Source organism: Amphiura filiformis, chromosome 12 (assembly GCF_039555335.1).
Source record: "Amphiura filiformis chromosome 12, Afil_fr2py, whole genome shotgun sequence".
In the NCBI taxonomy this organism is placed as follows: domain Eukaryota; kingdom Metazoa; phylum Echinodermata; class Ophiuroidea; order Amphilepidida; family Amphiuridae; genus Amphiura; species Amphiura filiformis.
Genome location: NC_092639.1, coordinates 10,016,071 through 10,030,018, shown reverse-complemented (window position 1 = coordinate 10,030,018; position 13,948 = coordinate 10,016,071). Strand labels below are relative to the sequence as shown.

The 13,948-nt window shown below is 37.2% G+C and overlaps 1 protein-coding gene across 1 annotated transcript in view; it reads right to left on the bottom strand.

The window, feature by feature from the left end:
- The window catches only part of LOC140165765 (tyrosine-protein phosphatase 10D-like), a 102,339-nt gene that overhangs the window by 51,723 nt on the left and 36,668 nt on the right, over positions 1-13,948 (bottom strand). The window contains 5 exon segments of the mRNA XM_072189087.1: positions 738-1,022; positions 2,179-2,445; positions 7,903-8,169; positions 9,021-9,290; positions 13,308-13,574. Coding sequence (XP_072045188.1) covers positions 738-1,022; positions 2,179-2,445; positions 7,903-8,169; positions 9,021-9,290; positions 13,308-13,574 — 1,356 coding nt within the window.

Sequence of the window (13,948 nt, the reverse complement as noted above, 5' to 3'; positions counted from 1 at the left end):
AGGCAAAACTTTTAAGGAAAATACACATATTTTTGCAAATAAAGAAGATAATAACAAAGTGATCAAGCACTTGCATCTTATACAGTGGCGAATGCAGGAGGAGTGGATAGGAGACTAAATCCAATGCACCTGGAAGAATCATGAAAAATCAGTCAATTTCATCTTCTCATTCCCCGGCTATTGACATTTTTCAAATCCTGACTCTACTCTAGCCCAAAATTTATCACAGAATTGTACAGCAAATCATTAATATTTCAGTTAATTACTATGATTTTATGTGAAAGCTGGAGACCGAAAAAATAATTTTTTCATGTATTTAATTTTTGTTCCTCCATGTATATCATAAATACTGTAAAGTGGGGTATTTTTGCTGGGTTAATTTTTCATGATTCTGGATAGTTTTGTGGGTGTTTAATTTACGTTTCCAAATATATTCACAATATAAAGTACTGCGTGTAATAAATATTTTCGTGGGGTTAAAAATTTGCGTCTGGTTGTTCGACTGCGAAAAGCGCGAAAATTAAACCCCCTGAAAATTTCCCGCAATAAGGTACAGTAGGACAATTTTGATGAACTGAATGTGCAAAATATAAATTCTTTGGTCTCTTTATGGTTACAAGTACAACAGTCTTGTGGTACTCTAAATAAGACAAACTAATTAATAAAATGGGCAAAATTAATTTCACAAAACCATGAACTGATCAAAATAAAGGAACTGAACACAACAATTTTATTACCAGTAGTTTCCCAGCTTGCCATACTCTCTGCTCTCCTATCCTCTAGTGGTCCTACCGTCACTGCTGTCACAGACATACTGTAAGTCTCTCCCGGTGTCAATCCAGTCACATTGTAACTTGTGGTTGTTGCGGGTAACGCCATCTCTCTCCTGATTGTATCAACATTCTGCCCTGTGTAGTGCAGCACATAGGAACTGACGATATCCTGTGGCGGAGACTGCCAACTAATACCAATGATGCTTGTGCTGAGACTGACGGTTGATGTGATGATTGGTTTGTTTGGAACTGGAAGTAATCAGAAGAGCTATGATTAATGTGCTATTCCAGTTGAAATCCACACTACACCTGTGGAACATTTTGGAAATATCTTCCACAGGGGGAGTATGTTTTTCAAATGTAATTGGTCAGAATTAACCATTTCAAAACCCACACTCCCCCTGCATAATGGCTTTACCTATATCTTCCACAACTGCAGTGAGTATTTCAAATGGAAGTTACCCAACTGTCTATTCTATTTGAAACTCATACTCCCCCTGTGGAAGACTTTAGCTAAATCTTCCACAGGGGTAGTGTGGATTTTAAATGGAATAGCCCAATAAGTCAACTTTACAGCCAAGTTGTCGTGATGAACTCTTCACCTTTAATGATTGAAACAAGTTGGAATTGGCGCAATTAGATTTCAATCAAATTCTCTTACACTGGGGGTGCGCTTTTTAATTAAGACTGACAACATGACCTAAGGGACAGTCTGATTATAATTGCATTTGGGAAAGGCTGTCAGTTTCTTTTATACTGAGCATACACAATCACTTTTTATATTGATATATGACATAATTCATTTGAAACTGATTCTGTTTTATAATACACATATGATAGCAGTCATCCATTACTTTTTATTAATAATGCTGCTTATTATTAATGAGGCTATGAATTTTCTGACAAGCAGGCTTATGCAAGCTTCATTATGACATAATTTTCCAATGATATAAAGTATTCTATTACCGTAATTCCTGTAATAGCAATAATGTAGGAAAACATATTCACAGCTAATTCCATAATCATATCGGCCTATATAACATCAGTGCTCATGTCACAAGGAGTGGGACTGACATGGAACTACTCCCCTATTCCAGAAAAATACAGCACTAATTTTTTGGAATTTAAAAAATATTATCATGTTTTGCCAAATGTAACATAGCTAAATCTGAAATTCAAACAAGAATTAAGGTTCCGAGCCCTTATTTGCTGGTGTGAATTTTATGGGAGGGCACTTTTAGGTTGTGCCTAAAATTCCACTTACGTCAAGGAAGCTTCCTTACATAAGATAGCGTGGAAATTTCAGAATTTTTTTTACATTTTGGTTGAAAAAATTGGTGGGTGTGTTTTGAGGGGGCATCTATAAGAGAACATACAGTATTCAGTTATATAATGCTCAACTTACACAATGTCACAATTCTGGGCTGGCTGACAGCACTCTCAATTGCACTCACAGCTGTCACAGTAAGAGCATACATTCTTCCTGGGGTGAAACCACCAAGAACAAGTTCCCTGATATCAAAAGTAGTGACCTCAAACCCTTGCATATCCCCGCTATTGCTGGTATAATCGACACGGTATGATTCAACATAGTCCGATGGTGGCGATGTCCAGGTGATCATCAGGGTGGAGTTTGTTGCCGTCACTTCTGTTATGGTTGGGTCATTCAGTTCTGAAGATACAGTGAATAAAGAGTGTATTAGCATATTGGTAGCTATATAGATCAAGAAATATGTGGATGTGGAGGTTTAGGATCTCTTGCAACATTAGTAGTAGTTGCAGTGTTGCGCGGCACATTAGCTCTCCAAGCCGCAGTAAATGAGTCACAAGTAGCCCAATTTTAAACTTCCTAAAAAAGCAAATCACCCAATTGGGCGGAAAAACACTTGACTTCAAAACTTCTGGTACTTAAGGACCGATCAATAAATGGTCACAAAACCCATTGTAATTGCAATTTTGAGCTTCAGAGACACAAAACCTTTATAAATCGGCTAAATTGAAAGGAACCTTCACATTATTTGCCTCACTAAGGTGTCCGTTCCCACCAAATTTCAAGAACCTGCAGCAGTCTATGGCAATTTGACCCCAGATGATCTCGAATGACCTCATAATGACCTTGACATTTTTGCCTTGTTTCAGTGGTCCTCCCCACAAAAGTTCATTAACCTGCAACAATCTATGGCAATTTGACCCCGGATGACCCCGAATGACCACAAAATGACCTTGACATTTTTTGTCTCGCTAGGGTGGTCGTTCCCACCAAATTTCATGAACCTGCAACAATCTATGGCAATTTGACCTCGGATGACCCCAAAATGACCTTGACATTTTTGTCTTCCTACAGTGGTCTTTCCCACCAAATATTATGAACCTGCAACAATATATGGCGATTTGACCCCCGGATGACCCCAAATGACCTCACATGACCTTGCGATTACGCATATTTTGCACTGAAAATCAAATCAGGTCAAGAACCTCTAGCTGTGCTACTCTCCGCCTAGTTTCATCACTGTAACTCCAGATAATCTGTGCACAAGGTTATTTCTGCTTGATATGCATAAATTATGCAAATTAGGTACTTAATTACCATATTTTGCGACGAAACCCTGCTAAAATTTGGAGACCCCCAATTGCCACCCCTCCACTAAATTGCATCACTATACGCCTTACCAGTTCCGAGAAATTACACTCGTAAGCTCGGACGGACAGATGGACGGACGGACAAACAACCTCCGGTGAAGGCATAATAAACACATTAGCAGCTCCATTTGAAACTCATCCTCCCTCTGTGGATGATTCAGGTTGAATCTTTTTCAGAGGGTGTATGAAATTCAATTGGAGCTGCCTAATGTGTTCATTCCATTTGAAATTCATATTCCCCCGTAGAAGATACTGGGGTAGTGTGGATTTTAAATGGAATAACCCATTGTTAAAAGGTATCATTCAATCTTAAACATCCCTATGATTAAGCAGGCCCAACAGGTGATGCAATCAAACAAAATGAGTTGGATGTCATGATAATTGATTCTGATGAGATCGGCCAAACCCAATGCATGCAGGGATACCATAACTCTTCATATCTCAAAAACTATGATTTCAATTTTGATGCATTTTACAGCAAAATGTATTAGTGTTTAAACTAAAAGCAGTAAATACTGAAAATGGTTGAACATCCAACCAGTTTTGTTTGATTGCCTCCTGAATGTGAAAATACAAAAGAAAAATGCTCCGATCCATGCGATGGGACTCGGCTGTGCAAATGATTGGTCTGTGAGCTATGGTATCAATTCTGGAAATATATAGTCAAATGTTTGAATGATTTTCATCTTTTCATGGAGATTAAAAAATACCTGTAAAGTAACAATATATTAATCCAGTCTGCTTTTTCAGACATTTCACTTTAATAACTGTGTCTAATGCACAAATCCACAAATTCTGGATTCAAACAAAAAAGTATCCAAATCCCACTACTTTGTACGGCTAATATAATAAATAGTCTGACAATTTTTTGTGAGTTTTTCAACGGCGACAGACAGTGCATTTTCAGTCAGCAGGAACCACCTCAGCAAACTTATGCCACTGCGGAAAATGCTGCGGCACAATTTCTGAGTTATTCGCAGCGACAAAACACACATAAAATGTCTAACTATATTCTGGCCTTTAAGCAAGACAAAATACTATGTTGGGCACATCCTCAAAGCTGACTGTTCAAACTTCTCTAAGATTGCAAATTTGGTTGAATAGGAAGCCTACCTCTGCTAACTAATCCTAAGGTCTGCTAATCCTAAGGTCCGCTAATCCTAAGCTCCGCTAATCCCAAGGTCCGCTAGTCCTGATGATCATTAGTCTGAAAGTTTGCTAGTACCCTAACCCTAACTTTCAGACTAGTGAACCTGTTAATTATTCCAACTAGTGAACTTTTTTTCAGACTAGAGAAACTTATTTTCAGACTAGCAAACCTTGTTTCAGATTAGCAAACTTTAACTATGTTCCACTTAGCTTCCTTGAGGCAGTAGTTCTCTGTGTGTGATACACATGCGAGCAAAGGCGATGCGGCGTGAGGTGATTATATATACACCACCTTTGATCGTGCATGTATCACACACGGACACCAGAACTTAAAGAAAGCCAAATGGACCATGCCAATTGGTCCTCGAATAAGAATAGTGAACTATATACTTTGATTCTGATTCGCAAATTAAAATTCTCATTACTGCATTAAATTGATATCAATAATATCATGATATGTGCAAACAGAAAATTAAGTGAAACAAACCGAATAATAAGAATATTGACATAATAATAATATGAATGTTATAAGGAAGAAGTGTATCTATTTATACAAGGATGCAAAGTCATATAATTGTCTCCATTTCACAGAATTTAAACCACAGTACTCGACCGCCATCTTGATACACACATTTGGCAAAAATTGGGGGTCTTTGTGTTTTGCTTGAAATGCACCCAAAACTTCCAAACGGTGCTTGTGTGCGATCATCGCTTCATATGGCACAATGCACTGACTATGTCAAAGGAGCGACGCAATGTACCATATTAGAGCGTGATTATAGTGTTTGTTTCCACGTACCATTGGCATAGACCCGAATACTCCCCAATTTTTCCCCATAACTGATCGTGCTGTTGCATGTGGCCGTATAGGGGGTCCTGGTTCTCTGGTTTTAATTCTGTGGTCCATATAGACAAAGCAAAATGAAATTGCATACAAATTGGACATGATATCACACTCTATTTGAATTTACCCCTGAGCAATATAATTTGGCCACCAGTTTCTTTTTCCACTGCAGGCCCAAATGACTTTTACATCCCTGTATAGGTATAGTGAAATGATTAAACTAAAGGCACAAGCACCAAATCATAAAATTGGGGAAAATCTGTTGCAACTGACCAGCAGGAAACCAGAGGATGGATCAAAAAAGGATACAACTCTGTCACACTAGCAATGAATAAAAGTAAAAAGAGGGAAAATGGGGTAATAACATAAAAGGTATAAAAACAAAGTTGAAAGCCTTTTTCAAATGGATAAAAAATAGAAACCAGCTCTCAGCATACAACTTGTAGAGACCAGGGCCTGGTTCGCAAATTTCAGGCGTAAACTTACAACGGTTGTTTGTCCTATGCATTGGACATACCACATCCATGATCGATGTAAGTATCAAAATAAGATTGATGGTCTATTCATGCATGACATACAACTGTCGTAAGTTTACAACCACGTTTTGCGAACCAGGCCCAGCTCTTAATTCATAATCATAAACCAAAGTAAACAGCTCTAAATAAGAACCAATGTAAGAAAACAAGTACCTTTTACCAAATGGATGCAAATTTAGAATTTGCAATAAGCATCAATTATAAAACAAATTATGAAAAATAAGCAAACCAATAACATGAGGACACACAAACGCACAAACATAAGCTTCATATGTGACATATCTGATGCAACCACGACAAAGGAGACAATTATGAAAATTTGGTTGCTATGTAGAATTCCATCTACAAGCATATATGGCTCTAGGGGGTTTTTTGACGAAAGAGATGAAAGGCAGACACTCTCACAAAGAATTTACAATAGATTATTCTTATAATAGTTCATGTTTGAAGTTGCCTGTATTAGTAATTATAGTTGTTCAAACTCCAAAAATAATGTTTTTATGGAGGGTGTTTGCCTACCAGCTATTTCATCAATATACAAAAACTTGTTTAGAGGCATATGCTTGTAGATGGAATTGTACAGTATATTATTTCGTAAGTGCCACCTTTTACCTGGTTATTGCATCATATATTTATGTAAAACAGGATACAGTTAGGGAGGGTCAGTGGCGTAGATTTCTTTTTGACATTAGGGGATGGACGTTTGTTTTAATATGTGAATATATAGAGCATCATTCGCTTGCAGAATATTTTTATTTCCTGGAACAAATACCCTTGAAGCGCACAGATATTTGCCATTTTAAAGCTAAAAAAGTCAATTAAGACGTTAAAATGAAACAAATGTGTGTGAAAATATGCACTTTTTAAAGTTAAAATGGTCAAAGATGGGGTTAATTTGGTCAAAAACACACATTTGTGTAACATTGGGGACAGCATGGATGTCAAATATTGTGGGATTTATCACCCTACGTCCCCGGGATCTACACCTATGGGGAGGGCTAACTCAAGGGTTCACATAATGGTAACATCTTTTTACGGGATGGATATGTGTTGTTCTGTGTAGTATAAAACCTATTCTTAGTCAGTGGGAGTTCATAGACACAAAATCTGATTGGACAACCGCATGATTTTGGGTGCTGTCTATTAGGCCGTAGATGACCCCACGCCATCATGGGTGTTGATAACGCGTAACACGCATGTAGAGGTTCACGTATGTATCACGTTGTATGCTTAGACTAGCAGTACTCGCAACAGAATATGTGAAGTTGTAAACAAGGTTCGTTCATTTTATAACAAGGGGAGTTTATTAAAATAATAATTAACTGACTAAGAATGAGAGTAATGATAGGAATTTTTTGTTTTACTATCCTCTACCTATGAAAGGCGACAGGCAGGTCCAATATTTTTATCGTAGTTGATGCCGGCATCCACTACTCAAAATATTGGACCTGCCTGTCATCCATCACACGGTAGAGGTAAAAACAAAAATGTCTATTGTTTATTCTCTAACTGTATGGGGTGCCAGCTTGTTTGCAAGTGGTGGAAGGGGTAATGTGAATCAAGAATGTATGTGAGGTAAAGGATAGTCAGGTACACATTGTATCACATGTGAAGATGTTTTGAAAAGAGGAAAGCAGTATTTGGAGAAAGTGGTGTGGATGGATTTTTTCAGAGAAACAAAAGAGAGATGTTTGCTGTATGTATGTGAGGTATAGGATGGTCAGGTACACATTGTGTCAAATGTGATGATGGGTTTGAAAAGAGGGAAGCAGTATTTGATGAAAGTGTATGGATGGATTTTTTTCAGTGAAACAATAACAGAATCATTTGCTTGTGATTGGATGGTTTCAAAACTTTGCTGTGACTTAAAGTGAAATTTTGGTTTATTAAAGCTTGCACCAATGTATGGGGTTATATGGGTTGTTACATAATTCCTCTTTAACTACTATGATTAACTCACGCGTCGTCACAATTATCTCATCACCGGCTGTGCTCTCCGATCCGCTTATTGCAGTCGCCGTAAGGTTGTATGTTTCCCCTGGAGTAAGTTCTCTCAAAACTACAATATTAATTTGGCCTGACACAGTCATGTTTTGTGACTCTATGTCAATGTTTTGACCCTGATAGTCTACCAGTAATGTTTCTACAAAGCTTGTATGAAGGGTCCAAAATATCGTCAAAGTGGTCGTAGTTATGGACGCTAATGTCACTGTGGGTTTGTCTAATTCTGGAAGAGGGAGAGATTTTGTCGAAGGTACAGACGCAGACGTAGACGTGTAAAGGAAATAAAAATACAACACAAACAAAACAATTTATAACATGTAAACTATTTCACAAACTTTATCAATGTTGAAACTTGAATTATTCACTTTAAATTACAACAATTCTAAATCTTCTAGGGCCCACTTATAACAGATATGGCACAGGATAATTGATGGATAAGCAGCAAGTGGTTATTCACCAAGATCATCAATTGGGATGAATATCACATAGATATGATATACGCAGATTTGTGTTCTTTGTTGCTGCTGTTTGGAGTTTTTATTTTGGCAAACATATCAAATCATGAGCAAAATAAATTTCTTGAACACTAAGGGATAGAAGAAACAAGAAGCTTATCTGTGAAAATATATAACCAAGCAAAATACATTGGTAGCATGAAGTCTTTTAGAACAGATTTAAATTTTTATATATGTGATGCAATCAAGCAAAATCAGTCGGAACTCGGAAATAATGCCAAACAAAGGCAATATTTCCTTTTGTTTCCTCTTGTTTTGGAAACTCTTTAACTGCTCATATCTTTAGAAGTGGTTGTTCAATTTCAATGGGGTTTTCTGTCAAATGCAGCTTTGTAAATGCTTTTTACTATCCTATAAGAAACTGCAAATTTAATGTTTCTGAGTTCTGACTGATTTAGCTTGATCATACCACATATAACACTGATCACCTGTATGATTGATCACATTAACAAAATGTCTTAAAATTACAATTCATTTGATAAAGTGGCTTAATTTAGCCTCACAATCTTTCAGATTTTCATAATACTACTTATGGGGAGACCTATAAATATTGACTTACTAGTAGTCCTTTTGGCTTCCCGACTGAAAGCCCTTTCCATTCCACTTACAGCGGTTACCATAACCACATACGTGTCTCCTGACTGTAGACTGTCTATTATAACTGTCGCTGTAGGTGCGATGACCGTCACATTTCTTGGTGTGGTGTCTACATTCATTCCGCGGTAATTGATGATGTATTGGTTAACATGGTCAGTTGCTGGTGAGCTCCATGTGACATTGATGGACGTATGAGTTGAGATGAGGATGAGATTGGTTGGTGGATTTGGCACTGAAACATTAGAATAGCATTATTTGCAAGATCAATCAATCAATCAAGCAAACAATAAAACCATAAATCAATTAATAAACTTAACAATTAATCCATCAAATGATCGATTGATTGATCGATCAATCAAGCAATCGCTGTAAGGTAATATGTTTCACCAGGTGGTGGTCGCCATGCATCCTCTAAATTCAGTAAATTTTCATCGTCAACCGTGTAATTGAATGGGATTATTTTGACATTTTAAAACGCTTGAAATATCATAAACAAATAGGCCTATGTTAATAAATAATATAAATACAAGCTAAAACCGTTGGGGTTCGATAATGCACCCACAAAACTAACCGAGTATATGGAAAATGCCATATGGCCGGGCGGTTTCACAAGTTGCCGGCTCTATCATGCCACTCGCCGCCTGCCTTTAACATACACTCAGCCATGTAATATAAACATTTTACTTCACCACGAAATGTCAATACGCTGTCAAAACAGACTATTGCACTGAGCACTAACCTTGAGTCAGTTTTAATAATATCATACTGCTCAAGCAAAACCTTTAACAAAACCTGTATCAACAACATACACAATTCAATCACAGACAATTTTATCATTTCTTCACATTCAAGGTTAGGCCAGGTAAAAAAATAACATGTATATCATCAGGACTTTTTCACAAATCGGTGAGGGAGGTCTTTACTGTCTTTATATCATTTGGTTTTTTTTTCCATTCAATTCTGTGTAAAATTGAAATCGCAAAGTGTTTGTCAACACATCATAAAATCAGGGAGGCCCCCTTATATTTTTGTTATTTCCCCAAAGCCCTATCCTATCTTGAACAAAGTGTTTGCAATATGTTTATAAATGATAATCAAGAACTTCTTAACATGTCTTTTCATCACAACAATTTTAGAAATAAGTAAGGAAGCAAATAGGAAAAATAACACGAATATTTGAAAATCTCCAAACATTGGTGCGGGCGGGATGATTTACATGTTATATATTTTACTTGGCCTTATATTGCTGTGTGTCACTTCCACAAAGCAAAACAAAGAGGTTTAGTACCCAAAATGTGACATGCAGAAAGCTGAACAATTCAACCTCATTTGGGCATGACCTGTTTAAACTTCACAAGAAATTTCTTTTGACAAAAGAAAGCACAACCTGAACATATAACAAACCAGTCTGCTAAAATTCACCATAGCAGTTATCTAATTGCATCAAATTCAAATAACCAGTTCACCCAGGTCTATTCTCTCACAATATTTTTGAATGTTTTTATTTCTTTGGCAGATTCTCTGTAAGATTCTGCTTTTCTGAAAAATGTGTAAATGCTGCCAAAACAGACAAATTATACTGATAAGTCTGGCCTTTAATCAGTTTTGATAATCTGCAAGAGAAACCTAAATAGTAAAACTTGAATCAACAACACATATCACAGACAAATTTGTACTGCCTAGCCCCTGCTCAGTGCGGAGGGGACTGTCTAGGCCTTCTCTTACATTACAAAACCAACAAGTCCTAGCCTCACTGCGCGTTCGAGGGGGCACACTACCCTCATGGCTGGAACCAGTACTAGTCCTGCCTTCAGATTTAAGGTCATTACTGCAAGTGTGTCACTTCCACATAGTAGAAACAAATCCTTGAGTACCATTAAGAGTGAAATACAGAAAGCCGAACAATCAACCTTATTTTGGTGTGACCTGATCGGACTTCACAAGAAATTTCCTTTGACATTAGAAACCATTAACTAGACATAACAAACCATCTCCTGAGAATGTCTCTATATGTGTCATGATCTGCTCCATGGAGGCAAGGCAAGGAGGCACTTTTGAAAATTTGGTTACCATGGAAATAGTAGATCTACTATTTCCATGCTATAATTATTACCTTATACAAACATTAGGCTATCATCATATACTGAAAACACCAAAGGTTTAGCATACATGGTTCTAAAGTTATGAAGTTTTGTGATGTCTATATATTTTATTGTCTTTTAATCCATATTTTTGCCTTTAGGCCAAAAAAATTGTTATGTTGCCCTCAAGTGGGAAAAATGGAAAAGTTGGGTCGGTTGGTCGATTATCTTTTTTTTTTCAAACCTTTAGTTTTTAAAAATCCCCACTAAATATTAAATAATGCTTCTTCCATTAGGGACATTTGTCAATTTTGACTTCTAGATACTTGCTAGAAAATCAATTTAAGACTAGTCTTTGAATCAAATATTAATTTGAAGTGAAAACATTGATTATTGAACATATCTGTAAAAATTGTCATTCAAAAAAAAAAAGGTGACCCTAATTTTTCAGGATTTAGGGTCGGTCACTTGGGGGTAACACAACAATTTTTTTTTGGGGGGGGACTGATCTCAATTTTGAATTTGCTGCCTTTGGCCTCCATGGACCAGATCGTGTCACATATTATATACTAGCATTGAAGACAAGACAAGACTGTCAGTCACCTGACATGGTGTCACACTTCAAATCTTGTTCAATGTATTCTAGCATCTCAGCTGTCATATATCAACCTCGCTGTCATTTACAATGATGAAAATACCACATTTTGTGCATGTGAAAATTACATCATGAAACAGCATTGACATTTAAAGGACATTTAAAGCAAGCAGCAACTTACACTATCTTGGGAGGAGGCTCAATTTGTAAAAACTTTGTAATTACAGCATCGTTAAAGCAATGCAATGGTTGCCGACTAAATTAGCCGGCTGCAGATGATTGTCACTGTGTTAACGTCCTTGTATTTTTGCTATTGGGCAAGGGTTTGAAGGGTGGGGCATGGGGATGGGTGTTTATGTACAATAGCCGTGTTCAGACGGGCTTAGGGGTAAGTTCGTGTTAAGCTAACACGAAGCTACCTCTGAGGTAGCTTCGTGTTAGCGACCGTCTGAACAAGTATCATGTTAACTAACTCGAAGCTTAACAAGGAAGATTTACCACAGAGAAATCTCTGTGGTAGCGCGCTAACACGAAGCGATCGTTCCATGTTAGCGCCCGTATGAACAAGATTCCGGGGTAAGCTTGACCTTATGGATACAACACTTACAATTTCGCAGTAGGCCCCCTATTTTAAATTTCTTTAGCAACAAATTCACAATAATTTTTCTCCGTTTCTCACCGAGAATGAACATGATGAAAGAAGCACCACAAAAGGGACAAAACAAAACATTAAACTGGTCAAAAGAAGAAGAAACAGAAGAGCTTATAAGTGTCTTGAAAGACAAAGAAATTGAGTGGAGAAGAAAATAACAGCTAAAAAACACGTGTAGGATATAATTGCCTTGAAACTAAGAAACATCGGCTTCCACAGTGTACTTGCAGTATAGCAAACGGCCCTATAACCTCCAGGAAATTCCTATATTTACCACGAAGCAAAGACCGAGCTCTGCAGCTAACACGTAGTGCTTAGAGTTAAAGACCACGAGGAAGGACCGTGTGGACAAGTATCCGTGTTAAGTCATGACCTTGCACTACCTCCGTGTTACGGTAACACAGAGGTAAGCTCCCGTGTGATCATGCCTAATGTGTATAATTGTTAGGGCGTAAGAGGGTAGGTGTGCACTTGTAATTTTATACCTGGTATGTTTTAACTATGTTTCAAGAAGAGTAAAAACTTGAAAGCTAATCGTTTTTCTGAAGACATATCCATCTATAGCAAGCCCTTTCCCAGGTCCTTGGGACGGTACCCATCGCATAACATATGTGACACAATCTGGTCCATGGGGGCCAAAGGCGGAAAATTTGAAATTGAGATAAACACAAAAATATGGAGGTAAGAAACAATAAAATACATACGAAAATAGACGTCACAAAACTTCAGAACTTTAGAACCAAGAATGCTAGACCTTCGGTGTTTTCAGTATACGATAGCCTGATGTTTGTAGAAGGTAATGATTGTAGTAACTAAATTGCTTTAAATGCCTTTTTTGGCCCCATGGACCAGATCGTGTCACATGAGGCCTAATAAAAATAATAATTAATAAATGATACTTATTTATGATGGCTTACAAACCTGTAGTCATAAGTACTGCGAAACTATCAGCAGACTCTGTCCCACTGACAGCGGTAACCACAATACTATACGTCTCCCCAGCAGTCAGGTTGTCTGTAGTAGTGCCCACAGAGGTTCCTGGTTCCAACACCTCCCTTGGTGTTGTGTCCACATTCTGACCAGTTAGCAGTGTTCTGTAGCTTTCAACGTAATCGGGCGGGTCCAGCCATGTGATGATAATAGTGTCATTTGTGCTTGATAGGCTTATGATTTCAGGATGATTAAGTTCTGCAAAAGATGAGCAAATACATTAGGAGTTTAGAGTGACCTTTATTTAAAGAATTTTGTTTGTTTTAGTTGAGGCGTAAAATATTTGACATTTTAATCAAGCTTTGATATGTGTGTGTATCAGTTCAATCTGCCTGCTTATTACTAATACTACTATGTTGGAAAATTAGATACAAAGAATAACTTCAGATTTTTTCACGATATATGAGAAGTTGAGAACATACAAGTATCAAAGACATTTATCTCTACTGGCCAATTATAAATTTGGTTACTTTAACATAAAACTTAAAGCAATAATGTGTGATTTGCAAAAAGAATAGATTCACATTTAAATGTTTGTTTTCACTGATCACATTAACCCTTTTAATTTCGAG